The sequence below is a fragment of the Balearica regulorum genome, chromosome 8 (assembly GCF_011004875.1).
Source record: "Balearica regulorum gibbericeps isolate bBalReg1 chromosome 8, bBalReg1.pri, whole genome shotgun sequence".
Classification (NCBI taxonomy): domain Eukaryota; kingdom Metazoa; phylum Chordata; class Aves; order Gruiformes; family Gruidae; genus Balearica; species Balearica regulorum.
In genome coordinates this window covers 16,147,076-16,174,540 of record NC_046191.1, presented here as the reverse complement: position 1 = coordinate 16,174,540, position 27,465 = coordinate 16,147,076, and the positions used below count along the sequence as shown (strand labels likewise).

The 27,465-nt window shown below is 36.2% G+C and overlaps 1 protein-coding gene across 3 annotated transcripts in view; it reads right to left on the bottom strand.

Annotated features, from left to right (window-relative positions):
* Positions 1 to 4,991: 4,991 nt before the first annotated feature.
* Positions 4,992 to 27,465, bottom strand: part of PRKACB (protein kinase cAMP-activated catalytic subunit beta) — a 73,458-nt gene continuing 50,984 nt past the window's right edge. For all 3 annotated transcript variants that reach the window (XM_075759796.1, XM_075759795.1, XM_075759797.1), the window contains exons 2-10: positions 24,315 to 24,376; positions 23,123 to 23,251; positions 19,315 to 19,413; positions 18,210 to 18,292; positions 17,544 to 17,670; positions 15,183 to 15,278; positions 13,612 to 13,734; positions 11,385 to 11,549; positions 4,992 to 7,297 (exon numbers count right to left, since the gene is read on the bottom strand). In XM_075759796.1, coding sequence (XP_075615911.1) covers positions 7,172 to 7,297; positions 11,385 to 11,549; positions 13,612 to 13,734; positions 15,183 to 15,278; positions 17,544 to 17,670; positions 18,210 to 18,292; positions 19,315 to 19,413; positions 23,123 to 23,251; positions 24,315 to 24,376 — 1,010 coding nt within the window. In that variant the 3' untranslated portion in view covers positions 4,992 to 7,171. The remainder of the gene's footprint in view (positions 7,298 to 11,384; positions 11,550 to 13,611; positions 13,735 to 15,182; positions 15,279 to 17,543; positions 17,671 to 18,209; positions 18,293 to 19,314; positions 19,414 to 23,122; positions 23,252 to 24,314; positions 24,377 to 27,465) is intronic.

Below are 27,465 nucleotides of genomic sequence, written 5' to 3'. Positions count from 1 at the left end.
CCTGTTTCCCCTCTCTACTCTCTCCTTTGATATAAGCCAAAATTGGTTGATAAGGCTCTGATCAGAGATCCTCTCAAGAACATGTTTGCTGTAACTTTCTCTCCAACTGGTCACATCATTCAGAAAAATATTGAACAATATTTTTTGCCTGTGAACATTATGATTAGTAGAGATACATCTAGATTTGACCAGCATCCAACTCTCTAAAAAATGTATATCCTCTCCACTATAAATACTATATATTTAATGAACCACCTTAGAAACCCTTTTCAATTTTTATTTATTTTTTTTCCCCTATGACAAGTCTTTGGTTAAAATCAGCGTATTTCTGAACTTTCAGTTGCATGTCATACAGGAATGTGATTGCGTGCTATTAAAACAGAACACACGCACCCAGCACCCCCGATTCTAGCCTCTAGTGAAAATAGGATTTATTAATCAGGGATTTTTAGTGGAGTTTTCATACAGCTTGTGCAATCATACATATTATGAAAAAATGCTTTTGTTCAAATTAGTGTCAAAACCTCCTTTTTTACTGATGCTGATATGAAAACCAGTAAAAAAAAAAAGTAGGTATTAATAATTAATTCTAAAAGGATTTAAAGGCAAAAATCTACTAATACATAAACAATGAACACTCATAGTTGATATTGCATATATTATCTGACCTATTATTTGACTCGTACAGCCCAAATTTCTCATTCCCTACTGCTCTTAAACATTTTCCAAGTCTCTTGCCCTTACTGTGTTGTGCAGCTGGCATTTCTTACACCCGCTGTTCCACACCACATACACGTGCCATCTACTGGCAAATGGACGCAGCTAGAGCATTTTGTTAGAAGGAAGGTGAAGGTGGAATCACAATTCGTTTTAGTTTACAGGTTTTTGTAGTAATCTGGAACATAAAAAAAAAAGGGTCAAGAAAAGTGTGAGTTGAGTTTGTTAGTCAACAAGCAGTTGCAGAATTAAGATCAGTTTAATAACTTTAGATGCAATGTTATCAATGCTCAAAAGCATAGCTTTGAGTTCTACAAGTCCCGAGTAAACAAAGCATTTGTGTTGATATTCCAAGTTTCTGTGTGTGGCTTTAAAAACCAAACCAACTAATTTATGAGACTTCAGGGAGTTATTTTTCCGCAGCATTCACTGCAATACTTGTCCTGGTGGGAAACGTACCTTGCAGCCAACTCAGTCCCATTCTGAAATTCCCTTCCGGAATGAATGAATGCTTGGCCATGGAGGTAGCTCTCCGATGTGGATGTCCTCCTGGAGCCCAGTCCCTGGGTTACGTCCTAAACCACAGAGCAGATACTTCTACAGAAGGAGAACCACGTTCCTGATTGAACTAACATGCTCACATTAGCAAACCCTATCACTGCATTATACACACGTTACATCGTGTAGCCCTTACACTGATTCTGGTATAAGATAATGTTTTAACTAAGCTACCCGCTCAGCTCCTCTCTTGCTTTTCCCCCACTGGTAATTAAGCCTGCCAGATGCATACTTCCTGGTATGTGTGATAAGAGAATAAAGGGAAATAAAGAAAATGTATTTACTGAGGACATGCATTATATACATAGATATATTTAGAGTGGCAGTTAAAAATGAGATTATTTTATAAACTCTGGGCATGTATGAAATAACCAAATATTGATGGCTTAACCTCAATTAACACACCTGTGAGATAGGTGAATTACATTGGTTTACTCATCCAAGGTGTTACCTGCCATTAATGGAGTCCTGACACCCTGATCCCCACTTTATGCAAACATCAAGTAGAAAGGGGATGGTAAAGATGGAAGAAATTGAAAGGACATCCCAACTGAGCATTCATTTTGTTGAACTGTTACTTTGATAGCTATGTATACATTCAGAGTAACAATGTTGACACATGGTAAAGAACAATACTTCCCATAGAAGACAGTTCTTGTGATATTACTGTGTAGACCAAAGCATTGATACACCACTAAATGTAAGTGAGAAGGTGCTGGATTTTTTTTTTTTTTAAACTTAATCAAATTGTCTTGATGGTGAAAGAATTTCAGAAAGTTATCAAGCCTTGCCAGCACTCCAGTTTTTATTGCCCTAATCACCGGTATTTTTTCCTGGAACTGACTGGACACACTCAGAACGTACCACAACAGGCCAGGCTTCTGAGACATGGCTTCATTTGAGTATACCTACAGCTGCGTCCTTTCCAATCTTCCACAGCATCTTGGAAGCAAAGGCAAAAGCAGCAGTTTGACCTCTACCTCCCAGCAAAGGAGAACATCTGTCACTGTGGTTGCTATGTATGGGAACAGATCGCTGGCCTCCGCCCTCAAACTCCTTCCAACTAGAACAACCTTTTCACACTAAAAAGCTTTTGTGCTGCAACCATGTCCGTGTATTGGGCAAAGTGTTTGCTCCATCCTGTCCTTAGGAAAGATGCCTCATCCTCAGACAGGCTGCTTCTCCACACGCAGAGCAGAATGTGCCATTAGATACTAGATTGCTACTGTGCAATCTATCAAAATCTAAATCTTGTACCCTGAGCACTAATAAAGAGCGTGCAAGTTTGTCACTGGGTCTTTCTTACACGCTTCACTGACCATGAGCAAATGAACACCACAGATATGTTGCTTTTAAAAATTAAACCAAAGAGCCACATAAACACAATTTTTAGAAATATTGTTTTGCAAAAACACTTGTATTTGACCCTCTCAGGGAAGGAACAGGACAACCAGACTGTAAGAATTCTAAAGGAAATTTTACTGGCTTGGAAATAGACTATTGGGAACTCATCCTGATGATTTCATGGAAACCTCAAGCTGCTGTTATCCCACTGAGGTAGGAAATTTTTGTAGTAGTGAATTCTAAGAATAAACTACATATTCAATATATGCAAGTTTCCTTCAGGCAGGCATCCCTTTTTGTAGTATAAAACCCAAAAACAAACAAACAAAGCAACAACAAAAGGTCAAAATGTGATTAGACCTCAGATTTAATTCAAACTTTTATTCATCATCAAATTCCAAAGTTTGGAAGGGAAGCTATCTTGAGATCCTTCTTGCCCCAAGATACCCATCTTATCCTTCTAAAAACCCCAACACTTTACCTAACTCCTATATCTGATGACAAACATTTACTATCTGCAAGACATTTAAACATCCTTGTGGAGCTCACCCTTTTACTGGAAGTGGTCACTGCCCAGCCTGACATTAGACACTCTTGTTTTACCCCTGCTGTCAGAGGCCTCAAATCAGTTGATTCCTCAAGCTGTCAATTAAAAACATTTTTAAAATGTGTGCAAGACCCACACTTGTAAAATTATGGTGGTTGTACAATCCCCCCCCCGCCTTCTCCCCTGAACACATCCAGATCAGCTATACACACCCCAGTTGGAGAACAGAATTGTCTTTTTACCAGTTTCTTATGGAACAGTTCTCAAATTCTCATCTGGGATAAGCCTTCCTTACATGTGGGAAGTTAGAAGAACAACAGATTTGAATGCCACCTTCAAACTGGCTGCTCGACATGCCGTGCTTGCATGGGAGCTGTAGTAAAAGCAGAAGACAATCTTTGCAGTTTCTTAGCTCAGCTTTAGAAAAAGTACCAAGGCCTTTGAAATGCAATACAGCATTTGTACTATGAAACCAAGACCACCACAAAACCACGGTCAGTAGGGTACAGCAGCAGAAGCAGAGAGGCCACAGCTCCGCTCAGACAGCGGGAGGAGGAGGAGCTGCGTTACAGACAGCAGGTACCGGAGCCTCTCTGAACAACACTTGCAGAAAAAGCCTCAAGACAGACAATGCCAAGACCATGAACAGTCTTTACTTCTATCAGTTGTTTCACAGCACAATGAGACACAGCACAGAGTTCGTACAGTGGATCTGCAGACAGTTTAAAAACAGGCAATTACCTTTAATAAAAAGCATCGAGTCTGAATGTGGAAGTATGAAGACGACAAACAATATTGCAGCTAACGATCACCTTGCTTGCCTCTGATTGTCTAAGAAGTCCAACTCACTGACTTCTCATAGTGCTTTTAGCGCTCTCCGCACCATCTTCTCTGAACACCCTAGTTAGTGTAAAGCTTAACGGGCCCCAGCTACTGTGTGCAGTATGTTTCATAACCTTTTCCTCTTGCTTTCAAACCCTGTTTGCAGCGTGCGGGGAGATGCAACAACTCTCGTCATACAACATTCTGATTCACAAAGAAGCAGCACAAGTGTTGTACATAATTTAATTTGCACTTCTGTATATAAATGTTTACTATATTGCACACTATTGCAGCACTTAAAAACATCTAATTATTTGCAAAAATTAGTAAAATACTTTAAAGGATTTAAAAATAAGGGTTTTAATGCAACTGACAAGATAATAAAAAAGCAATTTACTTAATGAGATACAATCCTTTATGTTGGAAATGAAAGTTACATACAACTAGAGTACAATTAAAATATACCATATAGTTCAACACTTAATTCCTCAAATGTGTAAAATTAACAAGCTTCTACTGTCATAGATATACAATTTTTCCATATTGTGAAAAGGATTTTTCAAATTAAATACAGGTAACATAATATTCTGTAGTTATATTTTATGACTGTGTTTAAATGAGAGGGTTGTATAATACTCACATTGTCAAATGTACTCACTAATGCCTTGGAAATTGCACACTTCCCCTCCTTTTCCAAAATAGAATCTCATTTCCATACTGAAGTCTATTATGCCATATTGGAAAAGTATTTTACTTTCTAACAGGATTTTCATAAAATTAAAAAGTAGCATAATATCATGGCATTAAGATGACTTTTCCACTTATGCCCACGTAGAATTTAATCTGGGTATCAGACAGACATGTCAGAACCAATTTCCTAGACTTTTGTCTTATTGTACACGCAAGATGAATGATTACAGTATTTTACAAAACAGAAAAATCTCTGAACCTTACTAGATTTATAAATGTAATGATTAAAAATTAAAATCATAACAGAATCAAATTGTGATCTCCAACATTTATTAAAATCTTTTAAAGTTCATAAACGACAACAAAGTTACTGTAGAATTTATCGCATACAGCTAGCATACAGCAGCATGTCCTTGGTCTAAATGAAATACAAAAGATTTTAACATTTTCATACAAAGGATTTCTTTAAATTTATTAATGTGACGATATATCTTTGTTACATAAAATTTGCTACAGCAAAGTATCTTATACTTTTCTTGCACATATGTAAATATGGGTGGACAAAGACTGCATTCCGTGTCAGCCTCCTAATGACGTTGTGCAAAAATGCTCAACAACCTAAACATACAGAATGTCGGATGGTACGCTTCATACTCTTTTGTAAAATGTCTACAAAGGCTTTTCTTAGAGGAGTGTCATACAGATTAAAAGGAAGGAATGCCAGTGGGTTACTTGCACTGACATTCAAAACAAATACAATGGCTATGTACCAATATAGCTCGTTTTTTTTAAAAACAATTCATCCTTGTATGCATGTAAATTGATCATAAAATATGAGTCTAGTTTAAACTGTTTAGATGTGCTGTTTTAAGACAGGTCACTGAGACAGCCAGGATCAAGTGTACAAATAATACTACTATGAATAAGTTTAAAAGCAACCCCCCAAAAAAGTGCTGAGCCACTGATTATTAACATTGAAATAAATGTGTAAAAGTGCCCAAAGCTAGCACATGGTAGCAATATCTTTTAAGTCAGTTGGTGAGAGTATACAAAACATAATTAAGCCCAAATACTTATTATCTGTGTGACCATACATTCTGTTTGATTGAAAGAAAGTAGGTTAGAAATGAAGACACAATGCAACTAAAATAAACCCAGCTGTTGCAGTTTTTAAACTTTGTCTCGTCTCTTTGTGAATGAAGTGCTGTAATTAAAACGAAAATGATTGTAGCAGTACTCCATCCTCAGTTTACTAATATAGTATACCAGAATAAAAACTTGGCAATAACCTCTTATTCTTAACAACTAACAAAAAATAACCGTGTTCATCCAGCGATGCATCTAGAACGTTATTTCGCATTTGCTAAACCATTTGTTTTTCATAGCTAATGGCAGAGCGTATTTTGCTTTTTGTGGTGTGGTGTTTTTTATTTTAATGGATGCCTTTTTTAATCAAAAAAGGCCCAAAACAAGGAATACTTTGGGAGCCCAAACATCAGCTTTAAAAATAAAAAACCCACAAAAAAAAACCCCACCAAAAAAGAAAATGTGAATCAAAATGAATCATATTCTCTACAATACTGACCAAAACTTCCTTTAAGAGTTTAGGGTTCATGTTCTTAAAAAAGCCATTTCATACCTGCCAACTGAAATGCTGGTAAGTTGACTTGGTTACATATGGTCCAAAATCCAGACCAGGTAGAAGTACTCCCTCTCATGAGACTGTAAGCTTTCCATGGTACAGTCTGGTTATGGCAATTTACCTCCTGCCTAGGTGGGAAATACAAAGGAAGGAGGCGGTGACGAAAACTGCAGGGATGTAGAAAACCAAGGCACGGGGTCTAGCTACTGTCCCCTACCTAAGCCATCCAATTGATTCTACTGAATTTTGGTCAGTCTCCAGGAAGAAATGTTTTTAAGTTAATTTAGCAGACATTTATATGGCGATAAATACTACCTTCAAAAATGCTAAAAATGTTGGCTAGGTTTAGTCTGAGCTACTAAAAAATTATTATAAATTGTAGCATCAGACACAAGACAGACAAGAATTATTGGCTGGCACAGACTAGAAGCAACATTTATCTTTCACTTCAGTCTAAATCACACTAGCCGCAACACCTTCCATTTCACTCACACAAATAATACATTATTCAAAATAAAATGGAGCATTCTTGGGTAAAAAACTACTTCATTTTAAAGGGGGAAAATGAACAATACACAGAAACAAAGAACGACAGAAACCAAAGTTAAGTAGGAAAGTGGTCTATTATTCTGTGTTACTGCACAAACAGTGCTTGCTTAATTGTGCCTAGTTAGAAGGGTTGGTGCAAACTGCACACATGGAAGATGGCAATAAAGACCTCAGTCAGCTTTGTGGAATGAAGTAACTAGGTAACTGTTTTGACATATGATGGTCTCAGCTCCACCTCATCTGTTAACAGAGTGCAAAGATCCCAATGTGAGCCCTGATGTCATCTTGTCCTCTTACTCCTACTAAAAATCAGCAAATTCTTTTGCACATTTTTCTGTTAGAGACGCACGAATATCTTCTTCTTCATAGTCATCAAAGTTGCTGGTATCTCCAGGGCCTCTGCACTTTGGTATGAACGGAGCTTCTACCTGTATTTGGGGGGGGGGGGAGCACATGAAATGTTATCGGCCTAACATCTTTAGATTTAGCACTGTGATAACAAGCACAAAAATATTCTCATTACTCCTCAAATCCTGCTAAGAAATTAGTTATTACAGTGAAGCAGCTTAAAGTTGTGGCACATAAATAAAACCAGCCTAAGAAGATGCAGGCCTAGATGTATGAATCTAAGTTGAAAAAGACTAATATCTCACAAACATCAATAACAAATTACTTCCACTTCAAAACAAAGTTTAGTTCTCTTCTCGCAGGAGAGACCCTGCTCTTGGCCCACCAGCTGCGTGGTGCAGCTCGCAGCACAACAAGGGCTGCATGGAACAGTCGCGCCATCATGGCTGAAGTGGAGACGTAGATTGATTGCCATCAACGCTACTCAGAAATCTCAGGGCTGTTTGGAGCCCCTCTCCTCCTACTCACCAACAATCCTCTATTTCCAAATAAAAACTAACCTAATACGCATTTAAAACAATTTGTTCTGCACCTCCTACAAAGTTCCTCCTAGGACCTAACTGTAAGCGAGAAATGAAAGCCTTCTCAAAACTAGGCCGTAAATGAGAGACAAGCAACGACTTGAGGGGGTCACTAGAAGACTCTACAGAAAGCCAGTGCAGCTCTAATTAATGATGGAAAACCTGTTCTGGTAAAGACTGCCTGCATATCCTCTCAAATCCACATATATACTCGATTAGCCTTGAGATTCACTGCACCTCATGCCAACAGTATGGTAGTAAGCCACTCACACTGAGGTATTGGAACCATTGTGCAGGACCCTCTTCACTGCTGCTTCTTCAAGTTGAGGGAACCTGCAGCTTTTTGAGGCTGGTCTTAAAAATAAATTCCTTGGGTCTGGCTACAACATAACAGTCTCAATCTTTCTGTCCCAATTACTGCACTTCAGCCTCTACTGATCTTGAAAGTTAAACTAAAGATAACCTTAAATGAAGATATGGGTCTGCACAGGGACATACCTGCATTTATGCTGCCCCTACACAGTCAGGGGGGAAAAATGAAGAAAAAAATTAATAAAGAAGGACCTGTTCCAAACTTGTAGACACTGAAATGCTATTTTAGGGAACAGAGTACTAAATTCCACCTTCACTCAGCTAATTCAAATCTTAATCCTTCTAGACTATCACACCTCAGAGTTCAAAATTAAGCTTAATTACTTTTTAAAATAACCTAAATTTTAGAATCAACTGCATGCTGAAAGAAGAAAGAAGCAGGCTTTGGGGTTGATAGGAGGCAATGATGACGGAAAGATGGTAAAAGAGAATGGAAGACCAGGGACAAGGAGAGATACTCTACCGAAACACATCTAGAACTAAGTGGAGTTGGAGGCATCAGTACTACATTCCTCTTTTTCATTTGGCAGGTACCTGATTTATCCACCTTTATGGTAAGCAAGATTATGGCAAAATTATCGAGGTGATGCAAATTTAAACCTGAAAATGCAAAGTAATGAGAGAAGCATCTCTCCAGGACGTCCCAAGGAGTACGTGTGCCAGGGGCAGCATGGTGGGGACACGGATAGGCAGGGCAGGCAGGGGATCAGGTCACGCTGTGCAACCACGAACTGCTCAGTGCCCCAGGTAGATTACTGATGGCGGGTGGGAATCAGTAAATTAAAAAGGTACAGCACAGACTAATACCAACTAAACTTTGCTGACTTTGGGTGATAATACTATACACCCCCAAGAAATAACACTGACTTTCTGCATTTATAGACTGTGCTACAATTCTGAGGTGGGTATCCTTTTGTTCCTAAAACAATATACGTGTTTAGGTCATTTATCCTGAAAGAATACACAGTCTGTGCACATATCTAGCCTACAAAGCCACACATTTACCATTACCTGAATTCACTCTCTGTGTCTTCTCAAATTGATTTTCAATTACTCCCTTACAACAAAGCTGAGAGCACAGAAAATATCTTATTTACTGCTGGAATTTTAGAATACGTTCAAATGAGATGCCTCAGACTTTTTCCTATTATCTTCACTAAGGAAATAGCTAAAAAGAGATTGAGGAGATAACACTAGTTTATAGTAAAAACACGTGTTTAGCCCTAAGTACAACTGTATTATCAGGCAGCATTTTAATAAGCACCTACACAAACACACAAAGAAAACAAGACTTGATCTTATCTGAAATACTAAGTAATTGACTGGTTCATTTATGACTGCAGCATAACAAATTATTTACATTACATTAGCTGCCAAGGAACACTATGCTTATTCAGGAAAGTACATGCTGTGGTAACAGCCACTGTGAAAAGGTGGTATAAACCCAAAGTTTATTGCTGTATTTCTGTGGCCACTTAAATGATATTACAATCCAGGCTGTTGTTTCAGACCCTTAGTATTACAGTATTTATTCCTTATAATTAGAAGCTTCAAACTTATTCAGCATCAGTTTTCACAATCCTTTAAAACTAGTAATAGCTATTCTGACTGTACCACTAGTTCACATTTTAAAATATTTCTTGTTTCTGTTAAGTAATTCTCTACAGCAGTGCACTAGTAATGCTAAGAATATTTAGCGTACTATTAAAACATCTGATTTAATATTATGGGGCTTGGGTGTCCCCAGACAGCCTACTGGGGAATAAAACTCAGTGCATATAAAACCGCCTTGTAAACAGGCATTAAGAAAGCAAAGAACAGATACTTACAATTCTGCTACGGGCAATCTTTTCTTAACACATCTACACTTAATGGAAAGAATACAAGATGTGCTAATTGTACCCTGTCTTCTAGTAATTAATACATTAGTGAATACTACAACAACTGTACTGTCAGTTTGTGCAGCCAAACAACCAGTTTCTTTTTAGAAACTATTGTTAGTATTTAGGCTTGCCCTTTAAAATACTGCAGTTGCAGCAGCAAGTTCATGCCTCTATAATTGAGACTGTTAGCATTTCAACAACGTAAACCAATTCCTTGAAATGTTATTGCTTGACTCTAACCTTTTTACCACTATCTAGACACAAAATTTTTTCTCCACTGGACTCTTCTGAGAGAAGTCTTTTCTTGCTATCTATTGAAAATCCAAGAATTCAGAGGTTGCATTTAAGACAACAAATAATTTATTTGGAATCTGTTTCTAGTAACTTGCTAATTTACAGATATTTAACTTTGACTCTACCTTGAAGGGGAGAGCAAGCTTTGGGGCTACTGGAAGACAGACCTAGACTGAATTGTCATCATCCTCATCCCCTTCCCCGGTTTCCTCTCTGAGCTCTGCTTCATTCACCCTGGCAGCCACTAATGTGCTCCTCTCAAACTGGTATGTCAACGGCTGCTCGTGCCCTAAAAATATTCTCAATTCTCTCTGTTGCTTTCACTCTTATGCAAGTCTGAAGTTCATAGCGCAAACTGGGCACGGACTTTCTAAAAACCACATCGCAAGTTATGTTGGTCAGGCAGGACTAGAAAACCATTTCTAAAAATGCCAGAAAACAGCGTTCAGCAGGGCGCTCTCCATTACTGAAGCTTATGGAACTGCAGTCAACTAGAGTGTAGTGTCAGAAGGCAAAAGCTCCTCAGTAGACACTGAGGACTGAGTAGATACCCTCTACATCTGATCCTGTCCCAATCACAGATAAAGCAAGAGCAAGGAGGGAGCATACTACTTTAGCAGAAAAAGAAAAGCTCTAGCTTTAGCTAGAGCTCCTCCACACTGAAGCACAGTCTGACTGCTAAGAGCTAGCTGGAAAGGAAAACAGATTCCTCTCTGCTCTGGAGGAGTATTTATAGATGCCACTATAGCAGGGGTTAAATAAAAAGCAAGAGAGACAGGAGATGGCTCATTCTGAGATATTCCAGAAATAGACTAAAGTACAACACGTGTTAAGAGCACAGGAACGTACACAGAGGTCCAGGATAAAATGCCAACAAGAAACAAACATAATTCAATCAATATAAGCTTTTCAGAGGGTTAAACTACTTTCACCTTTTCTTAGTTTAATTAAAAGTGACAGATTTAGGAAAGCAAAAAAAAAAAAATTACTTCAACCCCTTAAAGACCTGTAATAGTTTTGATCAGGAAGGGTCTTACCTTTCTCTGATAAATGGCAATCCAATCTGTAGTTGCAAACCACTTGTGATTCTTTATGTCATTTACACCATTCTTGAGATTTCCATATCGTTTGGTCAAATCTACCTGGAGTAAATTTCTTAGAAGATCCTTTAGGTCTGAACTGAAGTGTGATGGGAACCTTACCTAAAAACACACATCCACAACATGAAAAACAATATACAAATTTGATTCTTCCCCTGTGAAGTACAACGTTCACACAAAGGAAACATTGGGGCCATTTGCTATTCTTCCTCTAAAAACAAATCAAGTAGGAATGCATGTTGCACGTGTATTTCTGTTTCAGAGAGCCTTTATCAGTAGCACTACCTTGTGCATCTACCATTTTTTGAACTGAAAGTTTCTATATCTGATTAAGGAAAAATATTAATTTAATGTAATAATGATTAAAAAAGAAGAATTTAACTTGGTGTCTCACCAACCCATCATCATCTCAAAGCATTCTCAACTATTTTCTAGGGAAATTTCTTTAGACTCTATTATATATATACACACACAGAAGAGACACAATAAAGTGCAGCATATATGCAGCATATAAATATGCTCTGAAATAACTGAAGAGTCAGCAATCATATATGAACATTTAATCTGGAACTTTATGCTGTACTGTAATCTGTTTCTGATCACCAAATACACCAACACCAAAAGTCTTACATAAATAAACACAGCACTATTTGAAGATAGCACACGAGTGACTTGTCAATGCCATTAATTCAAATCTGGCTAAGAAATACTTAAAGATGATTTATGGGATGTAATTGCATAGGGTTTTACTAGCAAAAGATCTACTGAAACCATTTGAGATAGAAGAGAAGAAAGGGGAAAAGAACAGGCAGAAAGTTGTATTTGTGATGCCCATAGTCTCAGCATTTGACACTCCCTATATTCAGCTGATCAGTTATGATGTAAATGCAGAACATGGAATTATTTAACGTAAAAACATGTTGCGAAATCAAGAGGTCTGATAGTCAAGGACACTGCTTCAGTATACCTGTCAATATGGCTCCACTGTAGTACATGAGAAATTTGCAGGTTTTAATGAATGCAATACCTAGACAGCTGAGAAGTAAGGAAATATTAACTCCATTTTTTAAGTAGAGAACTAAGTGTATGAGGTAGATTAAATGAAAGACTAAAGTTTATAAAGGAAGCATACTGCTAGCTAAGAACTGAACGTTAGAGTTTCCAGAGTTCACGTCCAGTTCTGTTTCTGCAATCGTTCATCCATGGACTCAGTAAAAAAAGGCAGATCATCAACAGTACAAGTGTCAAGCAAATTAGATACAAGTGCAAAAAAATGCCCAAGTTTTTTTAGTTTAGGAGAACTATTTCTTTAAAAATGTATCTTCATAAATGAATTCCTATACGTTCATGGAGACAGCTGAAGGGTCACAGTATTACAGCCTTTCAATGAGCAATCACCTTCTCGATTTAAGCATGTTCCTAGACAGGAATCAATCTCATTGCAGTGTACTACAGCGCCTGCTGAGGCACTTCCCTTGATTAAAATTATAGAAGTATGTAAGGTGTGGCACAGCATGTGTTTATGTAGGGACAAGGAAGAGAAGAACCACGAAAAAAAAAATTCAAGTGAACACAAAGAAACATGAAGAGCCAACACTGGCTGGCAGGAGAAAGAACAGAACGATCACATTTTCATGCTATCTGGCACACTAAGAGATATTCATGAAAAACAAAAAAGGGAAATGTTGGAAACACTTTTTAAAAATTTTATGTAACAATGAAAGCTGAACAGAACATTAGACATGCCTTGAGCTACAGGACTGCAGGAATAAAGAAACCTATTATGAATTATGGAAAGTCTTGAGAGCTTCTCAAAAGCTGCAAAAATATTTATAGAAAAGAAAATAGCTAGGCAAATTAAGCATACAGCTAAATAGTTGTTGGATCATTTTTATCCAAGCATAAAAGGATATAATACCACAATGTCTGTAAATTTAATGACTTGCACTTTAAATTTGAAGGCAGGGAACAGGTTTTTAGAACTTTGATTTTTAATATTACTGTAACAATGTACTTATGAAGTATACATTACAAACGTTTCCCATATTCTTTCCAAAAGTTCACTGTCTAGTAGGCAGTACACTCTGCATCTAGTCTACACAAAAAACAGGGTCTGCAAAGACAAACAACTGCATTTGCGAACATACACAGAACCTTCACTCACCTTGCCAGACACAATCTTCTCGTAAATTTGAATGGGCTGATCTGCAAAGAATGGGGGATATCCAGCTGCCATTTCATAGATTAACACTCCTAACGCCCACCAATCCACTGCCTTGTTGTAACCCTGGATAAAATGAGAAATATCACTGTTAGTACATTTATAAAATAGTTTAAGATTTTTGATATATATCTATGGAATACAAAGGAATCAAATGCACTATTGCTTGTTTAATACGGAACTTACAACCCAGTTCAAACCAAACTGAAGCTCACAGATTCCAACAGCAATAATATAGTTAAAACCTAGTACAGTGATGACAGTGACAGAAATGGGCACTGTTTATTTATTTCTTCATTTAGTTACTTAAAATCAAAATCATCTTGTTACAGAATGATTGAAAGTTCTTTCAAAGATTAGGGAAACTTCATTAAATATAAGAACACTTCCTATATTGTATACCATCGCCTTTTTAACGCTTGATTATCTGTATTTCAGAACATTCATTTTCACATTTAGTAAACTAGCTACAAGAGTTTAAAAGTTCAGTTAATTAGCTGTTCTGTTATAGAGTCATTTATGACCTGATCTTTAAAGCCTAAACATAAAATCATTAGTAAATCCCATTTAATGTTAAAAAAAAAAAAAAAAGACAGAACCCCCCCCCCCAATCCCATCAATTTTATGTGTTCTCTGAGATCTTTTACAAAGCTCAGGGCTAAGAGTCTTTCCTGAAAAATCTACAGTGGAGAATTTGTAGTAGACACATTGCAATTTCTGCTGCTTTAGCTGCTTAGGGGTAAAAAAGCTGCAAATACTGAACATTTTTTCCCCAAATAAAAGTATTTTCAGTTTGAAGACCTGCAAAGAGTATTTAATTAAACCACATATTAAATGCATAATTTAACATTATGCATTATGACTGTTAATATCCTAAGCAGTTCCATAAACTATACAGCTATTTTTCCTTTGCAAAACATGAAAGGTTACAGTTGAACAGCTATATGATAAATAATATTTCTTCTATGTTCAAACACTTAGTGCAAGTACTAGACACAGACCAATGAATGGTAAGCTTAGGCTGCATGTACTTCCTGGTGTAAAACCAGTGGTTTGTCATGTTTGATTTCATGTAAAGTGCCTTAAACACTCTGCGACTAGTTATTTAATGACTACTGATTCATCTGCTATGTGGTTCTTGTTACCTCTGGAGCTCCTGTTGTAGTCTGTTCACACTTCAGAATGTAGTCACTCAGAGCTGCTGTTCTGGTGTAACAATGCTAGTTAAATAACCTAATTACGGATTCTTTAAATGCCTTTTTCCCCCTCACAAGTTACACGACAAGCGTATGTAGAAAGTTCTGTACAGTTATCTGAAAATACCTGCTTTGGAGTAAGTTTCAGTACACTAAAAAAATATTAACAATGTAAAGATTGCATTTTGTGTAATTCATAAAGAATTGACTAGTCAAGATTTGATTTTTGCAAGTATCAGCAATTGTTTATCCCTCAGAGTTTAATAACTGGGTGACAACTTTTAACTGCATCAAAAGCATGGCCGTATAACACAGTACCTTGCTGAGAATTATTTCAGGTGCCAGGTATTCTGGAGTCCCACATAACGTCCAAGTTCTTCCTTTTACTCTTTTTGCGAAGCCAAAGTCCGTGACCTGTCATCAGCAGAAATAGATTGACTGTAAGTGCATTTCTACGATGAAATTTAAAATTAAATACTTTTGAAATATTTTGGAAAGCTATTTTATACAGAGGAAAAATTTGTTTCTCAAATCACATAGTATCATATAGTCAGATGTACCTTTACTAGCCAGTCCTTCTGATACTTCTAATTGAGACAGACAGAATGTTTCTCTTAATAAAATTAGTAAATAACACAAAACGTGTATTTTCCCCAGACACAAGTTCCTATTTATAACTTAAAAAAATCAGCAGGAACTGTGGCTTACTAATCATCCACATGTGCTGCAATTACATTAATAATTTTTCTTATACTTTTCACATCAAACTGTTTATACTGCTGAAAGTTTAAAGAATGTGAATATCAACAAGATACTTATCTTTTCCTTTAGTTAACAAATAAATGAATCACAAAAAGGGTAAAGATACCCATCAGTCTTGTAAATTTAGAATTTTATTGCATAAGTGTATAAAGGTTATATGTCAAATTAGTGTGGGAATAAGACAACATAAAAGAGGTCTTCCAGTAACTTCTGATTCTGAATATCTTCAAAAGTATCACCAGAGTCAAGCTTGTTTATTTGAGGACTGGGGTGGAAATGTAGCAGGAACCGTATTCACAAATGGCAAGTTCGTGGCCATGATAAATTCTTTGTTCCACTTGTCATGTTTTCTGCACTAAGTTTTCAGAACTCTGTATGCGGTATCATCCTCTCTGAGATTTTTCCTAGACCGTATTGTGAAATACATATGGAAGCCAGGGAGTTACATGTGAAATTCTTGGATCATTTGCAAGCAATCAAGTCTATGCTTGTTTGGGGATCCATTTCTTTTGTTTCCTCCTTCTTTGTATCTTTTTCAACCCATTCCCTGAGAAAACATACTGTACCACAATGATAATCATTGCTAGTTATATAATAACTTGTGTTGACATTTCTGATACACTAGTGTCACAATTAAACAAGCCAAACTCCAAACTATCAAGGCAGCTTCTCCTTCAGTTTTGGCAGAAACAACAGCAATCACAGCTGGGACTGAACGGAAAGGGTGACATGCTGACTAGACAGACCTACTTCAGTTAGCAAAGAATCATTTCTGTGTTCGCGAATGCACATCTGTCTGCGTAAGAATATAATGTAGACATGGGACAAACAGTAATGGCTTTAAAATTCAAAAAGAAAATGAACAGAGTTTCTAAACAAAATTTCGCTGGAGCTGCTCTACCAACATATGAACAGACCTCTCCCTCTCTGCTCAGAAGCAGAAGCGAACTAACCTCAGGTGGGAAGACTGACTGCTGGACGCATTACCATTTGCAGTTTGCCCATGGTCACAAAAACATACTGTTGCATACAGAGAGTCACCAATTCTGGAGTAAGCCGTTCATAGCTTTACATTAATGGTGCTGCCCAACCTCTATACATTAATAGAACTTGTATTTCTCTTCTCCCTACAGTGTTATTTTATTCTCCATGCAGAATTATTTTACAGTTATAAACAACAAGAGGTATGAATCCTTTCCACTTCTGAAACATTTTTATTATGTATTTTCCTGTTAGATTCTGTTATGACCAAAGGTGACACAACGAAGACAGACAAGCTTCTACAGCTTAAGGACTGCAAAGCGTTGCAGAGTGCTTGTGGCTGTGCACCACCTTCCCATTACATCACCAACATAAGAGCTAAAAGGAAGATGAGGAGGTGCCGTGAGAGGCTGTTGTAAAACCAAAGTCATCATTTGCAGCACTGCAGTTCTAATCTGATCTTAACTCAGCTCTACTCCAGATGTGCTGAGAAGGTTAGGACTCTCCAAGGGTGGGGTTCATCTGACTGAAATTAAGTACGATAGTGTTGGTGTTGACATCTAAGCTGGTTCTACTAAATCACGACACACAGTGCAGAGAACCAGACATTTTAGGGCACCTTTTGTATTGTTCTAGGGCAGGTGTGTAAAATAGGTCAGATGAACAGAGCCATGTAATCACCTACTTCTCACCACAGACCCCAAGGGAAACCTTGACTGCAGACAGCTCCATTGTGCATACTTAATTTTAGTCAGAGGAAGTGCAATCCAATGGTTTTAACCATTACTAAGCAGTAGGGCACTTTAATATTCCCTGAATACATGCTAACATGCCAACCAGCTTCAGACCATTTATTCTAAACACATTTTCTAGAATTACCTAACCCTACACTGTAAGTCAAGACTCCACTCCCTAAACATATGAAGAATATCATACCTGGATGTATCCTTGCTGATCAATTAAAAGATTTTCAGGCTTTAGATCTCTGTAGATGAGGTCTAATGAATGGAGGTACTCAAATGTTAGCACTATCTGAGCTGCATAAAACCGTGCATGTGGTTCACTGTGAAGAATTAAAAGAATATTAAGTACCTCAATGCTATGCTAAAATACTGAAACAACCATGTAACTGCCAAGGATAGACAAATTAAGGATCTTTTAACTGCTTCTTTTACTGTATAACAAGGAAAAAAAAAGTGAACAGCAAACATTATAGAATTGATACACTCATTTCCTAAATTTAATTTAAGTCTTGCAGCTAAAATACACATGCAAATCAAGATGAATGTATCCCACAATACAGAGCTTAGACTTTAAATTTTACTTTTAGAAACTATCATCAATTTCAGTGAGAATATGAATGGGAATTCCAAGATTCTATTGTACCTAGCTCACAAATACCTGCATTAACTATCTGAAAAATAAGAAACAATTACAAGTTTTTCATTGCCTGACTAGTTTAAGTCCACTGAAAGAGGAGTAAATTAAATGCACTTACTCCTTCAGAATTTTTTCTTCAATACTAACAAACTTTATAAAACCCTCTTCCCAGATAAGCAACACAAGCCTTTCTAAAGTGGTAATGCCATTAACTACTCTTACCTGAACCTTCCGATTCTTCTTAGATGTGAAAACATTTCACCACCAGGAACATACTCCATTACCATGTATAAATTAGAATTGTCCTAGGAAAGCAAGCAAACACACACAAATACATATTAGGCATGCTATAGTATCTATAATTCCTACATATATTTTATTAAAGAATGAAAATGAAAAATTGTAGCCATTTAATGACCTTAACAAACATAAAGCAACACAGATAGAAATTCTTGAAAAAGACACATGTGACAAAAGGAGCATCATATATCTCAATAAATCTATTTCAAAGTAAATCTGAATAAAAGATAATTAGCAAGTTCCTGACGCAGAATGGTGTGCAAGTGATCTGAAGGGAGGACAAGATGCCTACTGCAAGACAAGACCTTGCACTATTAAAAGTTCAGAATTGACAGCCCGAGGTATTCTTGTCTCCCACAGTCCCAGCCCCAAACCTCAAAACTGTAAAGATTAAGGTAGAACATGTTTATTCATTTTAAATGGCATTTAAAAAAAAAAAAAGGAAAAAGAAAAGGAGGAGAGAGATATAGAGGACACATGTCACTCCATATATTAAGAAATTACTCAAATTCTTTACAGACTGACTAGCACATACTGTCATGAAATGAGAGGCTAACCTCAAAGTTCTTTCCTTCATGGCTCAGATTGTCATTAAGACCCGCCTCAGGTATAAATTTCAAGGAAAAATATCTGCAGAACAATTACAAATTTACGATTCCATATATTGGTACAGAAATACAACCTTTGGTTTCTCTCAAAGACAGAACGATGCCTAAAAGCTCCCTGCTGTACAAAAGCCGGTTTCCCTCCAAAACAAGGGAACTCTCTAAAGAGTTTAATTTAATTTAATTTTTATTTATTTATTTGGAGATATCCTTTCAATCATCACCTGGTGAATTGGGGTGTGGCAAGTGCGCACACAAGTTCAGGAACTCCTGCTCGAGACCTGGCAACAGTGCCAAGTGAAGCATCTTTGAAAACAAAGATACTTAAACTACTGTACTGTAAAAATTAAATGTTTCAATATCTAAAGTTTGAGCATACATTTCCCTAAAACCCAAACAACTGCTTTCAAAATAATGATTACCTTAAAAGAATACTCCAGTTTTACAAGGAAAGGAAAGTTCACTGCTTGTAATATTCTCTTTTCATTCAGTGTGTGTTCTATTTGCTTCAGTTTGACGACCTAGGAGAGAAAAAACAATCTTCAGTTTAAGTATGACTTTTTATAGTTGATAAATTTTTCAGTGTTAGAGGATTAGTTGAAAGCATACTTGTAACCTTACAGATAATGAAAAACCTTATGGATTACTAGTACAATAACAGTGCTGAGAAAGGATTAAAAAGTCTAACAGCATTTTAAAGAGTAATACTCATGCAATATGATTTGCAGATAACTCTAGAAATAGTGTTTCTTACTACATGCTGAATATAGGAATCAATAAGGAAAACATCTGTTTACATTTTCCTAATAATTGCTTGCATTTGTAATGGAGATACGTCTGCAGGAAGATGACAGTTCAATAAAATCCGTTTGATCTTTGGACCCTTTGCTAAGAAAGGCAGGAAATTGTGTCAGACACATTTAATTATGAATTTTGTTATGTGTGAAAAGGAGTAAACTGCCTTATTTTTATATAGCTCACACATTAGTGAGAAGACTAAGGAGAATACAAATTCAAAATTTCCATTCTTATGAACAATAGTTACTTCTGCCAGATCTTTCAATGGGTTTTCCTTTTCTGCTTAGCAAATCACTTAGCAGAAGTATTAAAAAAATGAAATGCCACCTTCTTGGAATCCATGATAAGGTTAAGCTGCTAACAAGGCAGCAAATGGCAGATTTCTGATCATTGCTCTTTCTCAGTAACAACTGGTTTCCTTGTGTTAAACCCCAGCATTACATAATTTATTCTATTTTATTTAATCCCTATTGCATAAATTATCTAGATCTCATTTTGAGAATGGCATGATTTCCAAGGAAACTTCCTTATTCCCCCCCCCCCCCCCCCCCCCATAGCAGACAAAGAGAAAATGTACAAGCGTGATCAAAACAGCTCTGGTTTTACATGCTCAGAAATCAAATCTAACTGCTATAAATAACAGATAAGCAAGATATTCCAATCCTGACCGAAACGGTGTTTAAATTTAACTTTTAGATGCAAAAGGCTATAAAAAACCCCATCCGTTTTGAAATAAATGTCATACAAAAGGAATAGTGAGTTCAAAACATTAAATCTCTTTTGAATCACAGACCTTTAGGGACCAAATGAAAATTTTGCTCAAATCAGCTCATTTGTGAAGCGTCCCCTTCATCCCTAAAAAGCTACGGTACTGGAATTATCTTGGCCATCAAAGCAAGCAAGCCAAGGTTTTAGTTTGATATTGTGAAGCATTCAGCTGCAATGCTAGACAAGACTTTACCACCCTTCCTGCATCTTCTGCTGGTTAGATACTGGAGGGCGATGGCAGCAATACCACAGGCTGAAACTGCTGGTTAACACTTCGTAATATCAAACTGGAGCCTCAGATAACGTGGCTTTGCTCACATTTAAGCTCACGCTCAGGGCACGTCCAATGATAGCTTCCTGTAGATCAAATCATATCTGGTAACGGCAGATTCTCCAACAGCTTGTTTGTGTCTGAGCTTTTATTAACAATATTTTCTTTCCAAAAAGAATTACATAATGAAACTAGCCAAGCAATGTTCTATTACAGCCTTCCTAAATCACGGCAGACAAACAAAGGAATTAACAACCCTACACACAAAACTACTGGCTACATCAACATCTATTACATATTTTTTTCATTCCAAGGATAAGATTGGATAACAAAGGGACACACAATATGCTTTCTCTTGTTTCAAGTAAAATGTAAATAAAAAAATTAAAGGCAGCTTGCACATTGTATATTATAGAAGACAAAGATGTCTGAAATTAGACAGATAGAAATGTGTTCTCCCTAAACCGTCTCCTCTTTTTATCAATTAATAGGAGTTACTAATATATTTCTAATAGAATACATAAATATATAATTATATATGCTAAGTCAAGTTGGAAAAGGGTGTATTTCATAAAGGAACACTTCAGACTTCTGATTATAGACAAAATTATCTCATTTACTAATGGAAGACTGATACCTGGATGCAAATATCTTTAAATCTGTGAATCTTTTACTGCAAGACCACTGCAACCATTAAAAATGTGAATTTCTGCTTTCACCAGATAGTTTTATTGCTATAGATTTCCAATTTATTTTAGACTGATAGGTAGCAATGAGTTTAACTTTAAAAAAAAAAAAATTCTCAGACTATTTTTACAGCAGCTTTCTGAAGTAAGATGTAATTTCCTAAATGCTCCACTGACATGAACTCAGCTGTTCATGAAAAAGGGTTCAAAGAAAAAGCAGTTGAAAATCTGAAATTCGACCATGGGCTCTCCATGCAGCAGTGGGATGCTCATCGCACCCCATGTTACAGCAACACTGCCCACAGGATGCCACCAGCCTCACTCAGGTAACGATGAGGTAAATTTCCACATAGGTGGAAACGGTCTGGGCTATCTTTACATAGTTGTACTATGTTGGAATGTTTTTTAATTTAATTGGATTTTTTTTTTTTTTGAAGAAAAGTTAGAAACCACTGTTATAGGAAAATGCTAAGTTGCAAAATATTGAACTTTTCCAAGTTAAAAAAAAAAAGCACCAGAATTGACACTAAAAGGAAAGTTTACTTTAGTTTCTTCTTGTCTGACTACTATAAAGTAGTCTTTAATTAAATGACACATTATTCAAGGTCCAGGACCCCAAATCACAGAATACTTGAACTGCAACTCAGGGAAAACAGTTTGATTGTCACTGCCATCGTTCCATTATATAAAATTACTTAGGAATGCAATAATGTTTAAGTGCAAGAGTCTACACCGAGGCAACGCTGACTTTCATTTTGTCAGTTGCTGATTATAAAGTTCTTTTTGCCAGATTAATACTTTTTTAAATATGATTTTTGTTATACAGCAGCAAAATTATGTATAGTGCATTACAAAGTAAGAAGAGCTCTTATGTTGAGGACCTTAGAGTCTACTAATCTAAATAACGTACTTCTGAAAATCTTGTTAAAACCATTGAAAACTACCTGTATTGATAAATTTCTTAAAAATACTTCTTAGCATTCTGGAATTCTATTTTGTTTAAAATGGAAACTTTATAAAAGTGACACTGCTTACTTAATCTAAGAGTAATAAGCTGTCAAAAAAACCAGGCTGGAGTAACAAAACAGATTCAGACTACAGCATTCAAGTTTTCAATACAGAAAATGTCTATTGTGTGACACGTTCTGAGAGGGAGACTACTGTTCTATCTATGCAGTTATGATAGATACAACAGGATTATTACATAATTATGCATTCAAAAAGTAATACCTCATGGGATCAATAATAGGAAAAAAAGTATTTGTGCAATTTGTTAAATTATGGGTCACAATTGAAAATTTTGAGAATTTCTGATCCAAAGAGTCTTCCAGAATTTTGAGCTACCCTGCAAAAGTGTACTTATTTATTTAACTACAGCACTACATTTTGCTTTTGCCAAAGAATATATAGGCCACCTTACAAAAGCTAAGCAAAGAATTTAACTGATAACACTTTATTAATGCCTTGGAAACTACTTAGACCCTCTGTAGCCTGCCATTAATGTTATTGGCCGTTGTAATAATTCTACACAATCTCAACAACTGAATCTGCTGACTAAAAAAGAAAGCCATCTGTTTAAAGTATCACCAGTATTCAAGTGCAATAAGCAAAAGCACAGTAAGTGCAACAAAGTTTAGCCACAGTTACCAGATCTTTATCTACATTGAACTCTTTTCTACCACAAGATCCACTATAAATTACACCAACCTTCTGTTTGTCCAGTATCTTCATAGCATAATACTGTTCTGTGGATTTATGTTTCACCATCATAACTCTCCCGAATGATCCTGTTCCAAGGGTTTTTTGCCTCTCAAAATCATCTAGGCCAGCAGTATTCTACATGTACAAGGATATAATGATATTATTTACAATTTAATACCCAAAGACAATTTTATCTGTATGAATTGATTTATGAAAGAAAATTGAGTAAAATTTAAATTTAAAAGACAACTACAGACAACTATACTGTTGTTATTTCATGCCTGTTAAATTTTTAGAAGAGATTTTACACCATTAAACCAGAAAAAGACTTAACTGAATTGTATCAACATTTCTATAAGTTATCCATACAGATGACACAAGCTTAGTAAGAAACATTTAGCAGTAAACATGAATTTAGCGGGCAGATAAATAACCCCCTCATGCTTCATAAACAAGAATACTAGAACACACAAAAAAACCCCAAGCTCTAGAGACACTTCTACATGACAGTTGTCTGGAGAGCATATCACTGAGTAAATTTTCTCAGATATTCATTACCATAGCATTTCAAATGCTGCTTTAAAAACAACAGTGACCCTTCCCCAAACCCCCAAGTCGAACTTTTAAAAGATTTCTAACAAGCTCCTTAACTTGCCCCCAAGCCCCATGCAGTAGACTTAATATCCTTAATTCCTCTTAATACCATGGGGGAAATTATTAACAGGGTAAATTACAGATGTGCTAACAGTGTTATAAACTGAAAAGTCCTTGACTTAGCGTAGACACAACAACTACAAACATCAGTGTGTTATCAATATTATTCTCATACTAAATCCAAAACACAGCACTATAGCTACCAGAAAAAAAAAATTAAGTCTATCTCAGCTGAAACCAGGACACCAGGTAAAACATGCCAATAGATTTTGAGTCTTGTCATGTTGATGGTGAATTTCCTTCTCAGTAAGAGAAAGCTGTTGTTCAGTGCCAGCACTTCATCAGCTCAAATCTGGAGAAGACCTAAGAGACTTTGCTGATGAACTTCAATGAGAAAACTGACACAAAAAATGGAAACTTCTTTACAAATTGCATTAAACTTATTTCTGTTGTCTGCACTGCTCCTTACAGACTGATAACACACTGATAAGTTTATCTAAAAAATGCAATAGGGAAAATTATTGAATGCTTAAATGACTGATACCTGAGGGGGGCTTTCCCATTTTCTTAAAAAGTCTTCTTTGGCTTTGGCTAGGAACTCTTTCACTGAAAACACATACAAAAAAGTACATTTTAATTAATGTAATTCATCATGGATTCAATGCAAATGCTTTGTTAACAAAACATGTAAACTTCATTATCAACTTCTTTCTTCAACTCGTAATACGCTATTTTCACCACGTATGAAAGCAAGCACCAATGCCTCTAGAACTTCTACAATAGCTCCAGGTGATCTCTAAGCTTTCTGGAGTAACTACATCATTCTACACAAATTACTTAAACTACATCAGCTTTAGTAACTCACAATACTGTACATGCAAGCAGGCTTTAAGGTGATGTAAGACATTCTTAATTTGGGGAAAAACCATAAACACCTGACATTTATAAATAGCCATTCCACAACAATAAACTTTTTATCTATTTTTGTTAAACAAAAGTTACATTTTCTTTCAACTGCTTGAGCGTAATGTCAATCTCATTGCTTTTTCCCCGCTATCACCTTTATTTAAAGGCTGTTTGCAAGCTCAAGTACCAAATGGCCAGCATTACTGCAAGCAAAGACAAAGCACAGGGCTACAACGACACTGCACATTAGGCATGCCCACAGTCAGAGAATATGTATTTTTAATATTGATTTTCCATTGAAACTGAAGGAATGTATAATAGCAAAATTCTGGATGACTCTTTAAAATGTGCACCAACATATTTTGTTCAGATCATCTTTCAGCTGTTCTATTTTTTTACTATCAATTATCAGCCAGATCAATGCGGATTATTTAATGCACAGTCATAAATGGGAGGTGCTTCAGACATTGCTGCGGTTCTGAAAGACTCACAGAATCAAGAAGAAAATATCATACTGTTTTTGTGTTCTCTGAATCATTTCACATAATATAATGTTAACAACAGTGGATTTTTTTGTACTGTGGTGTTCCGCCACAAGCAATTTCTAAAAATACTCAGCAACGTGCCAAGATTATTCTGGTCAATATCTGTAAATACATGTTTTAGCAACTGTATTTTACCTTCTGATGGTCATAAAAAATTAGGTTTATAAGAGGTTGTAAACAATCATCTGATGAATCGGAACTTTTTTGTACTTTTCAGAGAATACTAGTACCTACACAGAGAACTTTTCAAAAATTCTGTTATTGCTCTTCTATTACTGGTACCGTTACAGCAGCAGTAAAAACAATGGCAGCCCTGGAGAAGACTGGTTATGGATTTTTTTGCTTTGCCTTTTTTCTCCCCTCTGAAGTGTGCTATGGGACTCAACTATCACAAAATACTCAAAGGAGGTTTATGCCTCCTGCTGTCACTGACTCCAATGGAGCAGCATCAAAATAATGAAAATTTCAGAAAAATTGCAAAAGTTCTGGCAGACCTCAAGGATAGAAAAGTGTTTAAAGTGTGATATCCACTTAGTAATTTTATTTTAAGACAAACAAGCAATATCAGAGGGGAGGAACATATTTATTACTGTAAACTTATGGTTAAACAGAGTAAGAAAACCATAGTTTATATCAAAGGAACTATTTTAAATTGGCATTAAAATTCACTGAGAGTTAAAAATATTTTCGTGGGTAAACAGTAAAACGTTTGACATATCTGTCCCATGGAGGAAATATTTACATTGTTTTTAAATTATGGGGGTTGCTCATGTAATGACTTCTAATGATCCTAATTTGAGAAAAGGACAGGATTTCCTGTGGTATGAAACAATTTCTCAACACAAAAAAGGGAAGCTAAGTGTCCAAATTCAAGCCTGATGATCTCTCTTCCATTAGGAGAACAGAGATGACTTGATAAAGTGATGACTACTGATAAAGTTTTTTAAACGTCAAAGTAGCACGAACATTATTTTCTCTTAATGACAAGAAAAAGATGATTAAGATTACCAAAAAGCTGAGCCTTCAAACTTAAGTGGCTGTAGTTTAGCAATGAACGTTAACTTTAACACTATATAGCACAGCCAAAACATGAAATAATTGGTCTCATATTTTTCACATTATTACAGTACATGTGCCTGAAATATCCTTCATGCTACCTCCATTGTTCATATAAATATTTTAAGTTTCCACATATTTTGCACTGAAATATAATTATCCAGTATTTATAAAAATATACAACATTTACAGGCAGTCATCTTTGTTCTACTTATGGAAAAAAGAATGCTGTTTATGAAAAAAAGCTGATCCAGCTGGAAATACTCAAATTGTGGAAACATGCGAGAAATCTCTCGTTTCTAGAATATCAATAAGCCACAAGCTCTCCTTCAACAAAGCTTCTGCCTTATTCTACTCTACTTTTGTGCTCTTTTCTTGGAAAGAAGCATTGAACATGTATTTTCAGAATAAAGCTACCTAAGGACACTCTTAAAATCTTAAAATCACTATCTTTTAAAAAGGATTTCATGTTCTGTGGTGTGTTTTATTAGGATTACATTTTCTTCCTAATGAGAAAGTGGGTCAAATTGTGCCTGGTTCTCATTTTCAGAGATTACCTGGGCTCCTACACCACAAGACAATTCAGCAGGTGATTTCAAACAGAACGTAGGCAACTTAAGTGCATGCACTTCAGCCACCTCTGAGAACAGGACTTAGAATTTGAAACAGGATAGGTACTTCTGAAAATTCTCTCGTGATCACAAAATATTAGTTCTTGCTACAGGAGAACACATTTCATTTCTACTTTTCAAGTGCAAAAATCAAAATTTACGCCAACTGGGTAGTAGTGGCACTGGTATTATTGTGATGATGCAAACAACTAGGTTGATTAGATGGTAACTTAGGAGTTTTCCTCAAGCGCACATTTTTAGCCACTTAACATTGTTATGATGTGACTCTTGTTCGCTCTTCTAGTCTTTAAACTGTTCCTAGCATCTGTGACTTTGGGCACTAATGAAGGAATGAGCATACCAAAAGTCTCTATAGGTTCCCCAAGGGGTTGCAGGAACATTCACCCACACAGATGAGATGATGAAGAGAGGAAAGAAAGAGAAGAAAAATAAAAAGTTTTATGCATTTCCACAACAAACACATAGAAAACACAAATACATTCCACCCTTTCCCCTCCCCACTCAAGAATGGACCCTGTAATAAACCAGCCTTTTCCCACACAGACAGAATGACTCA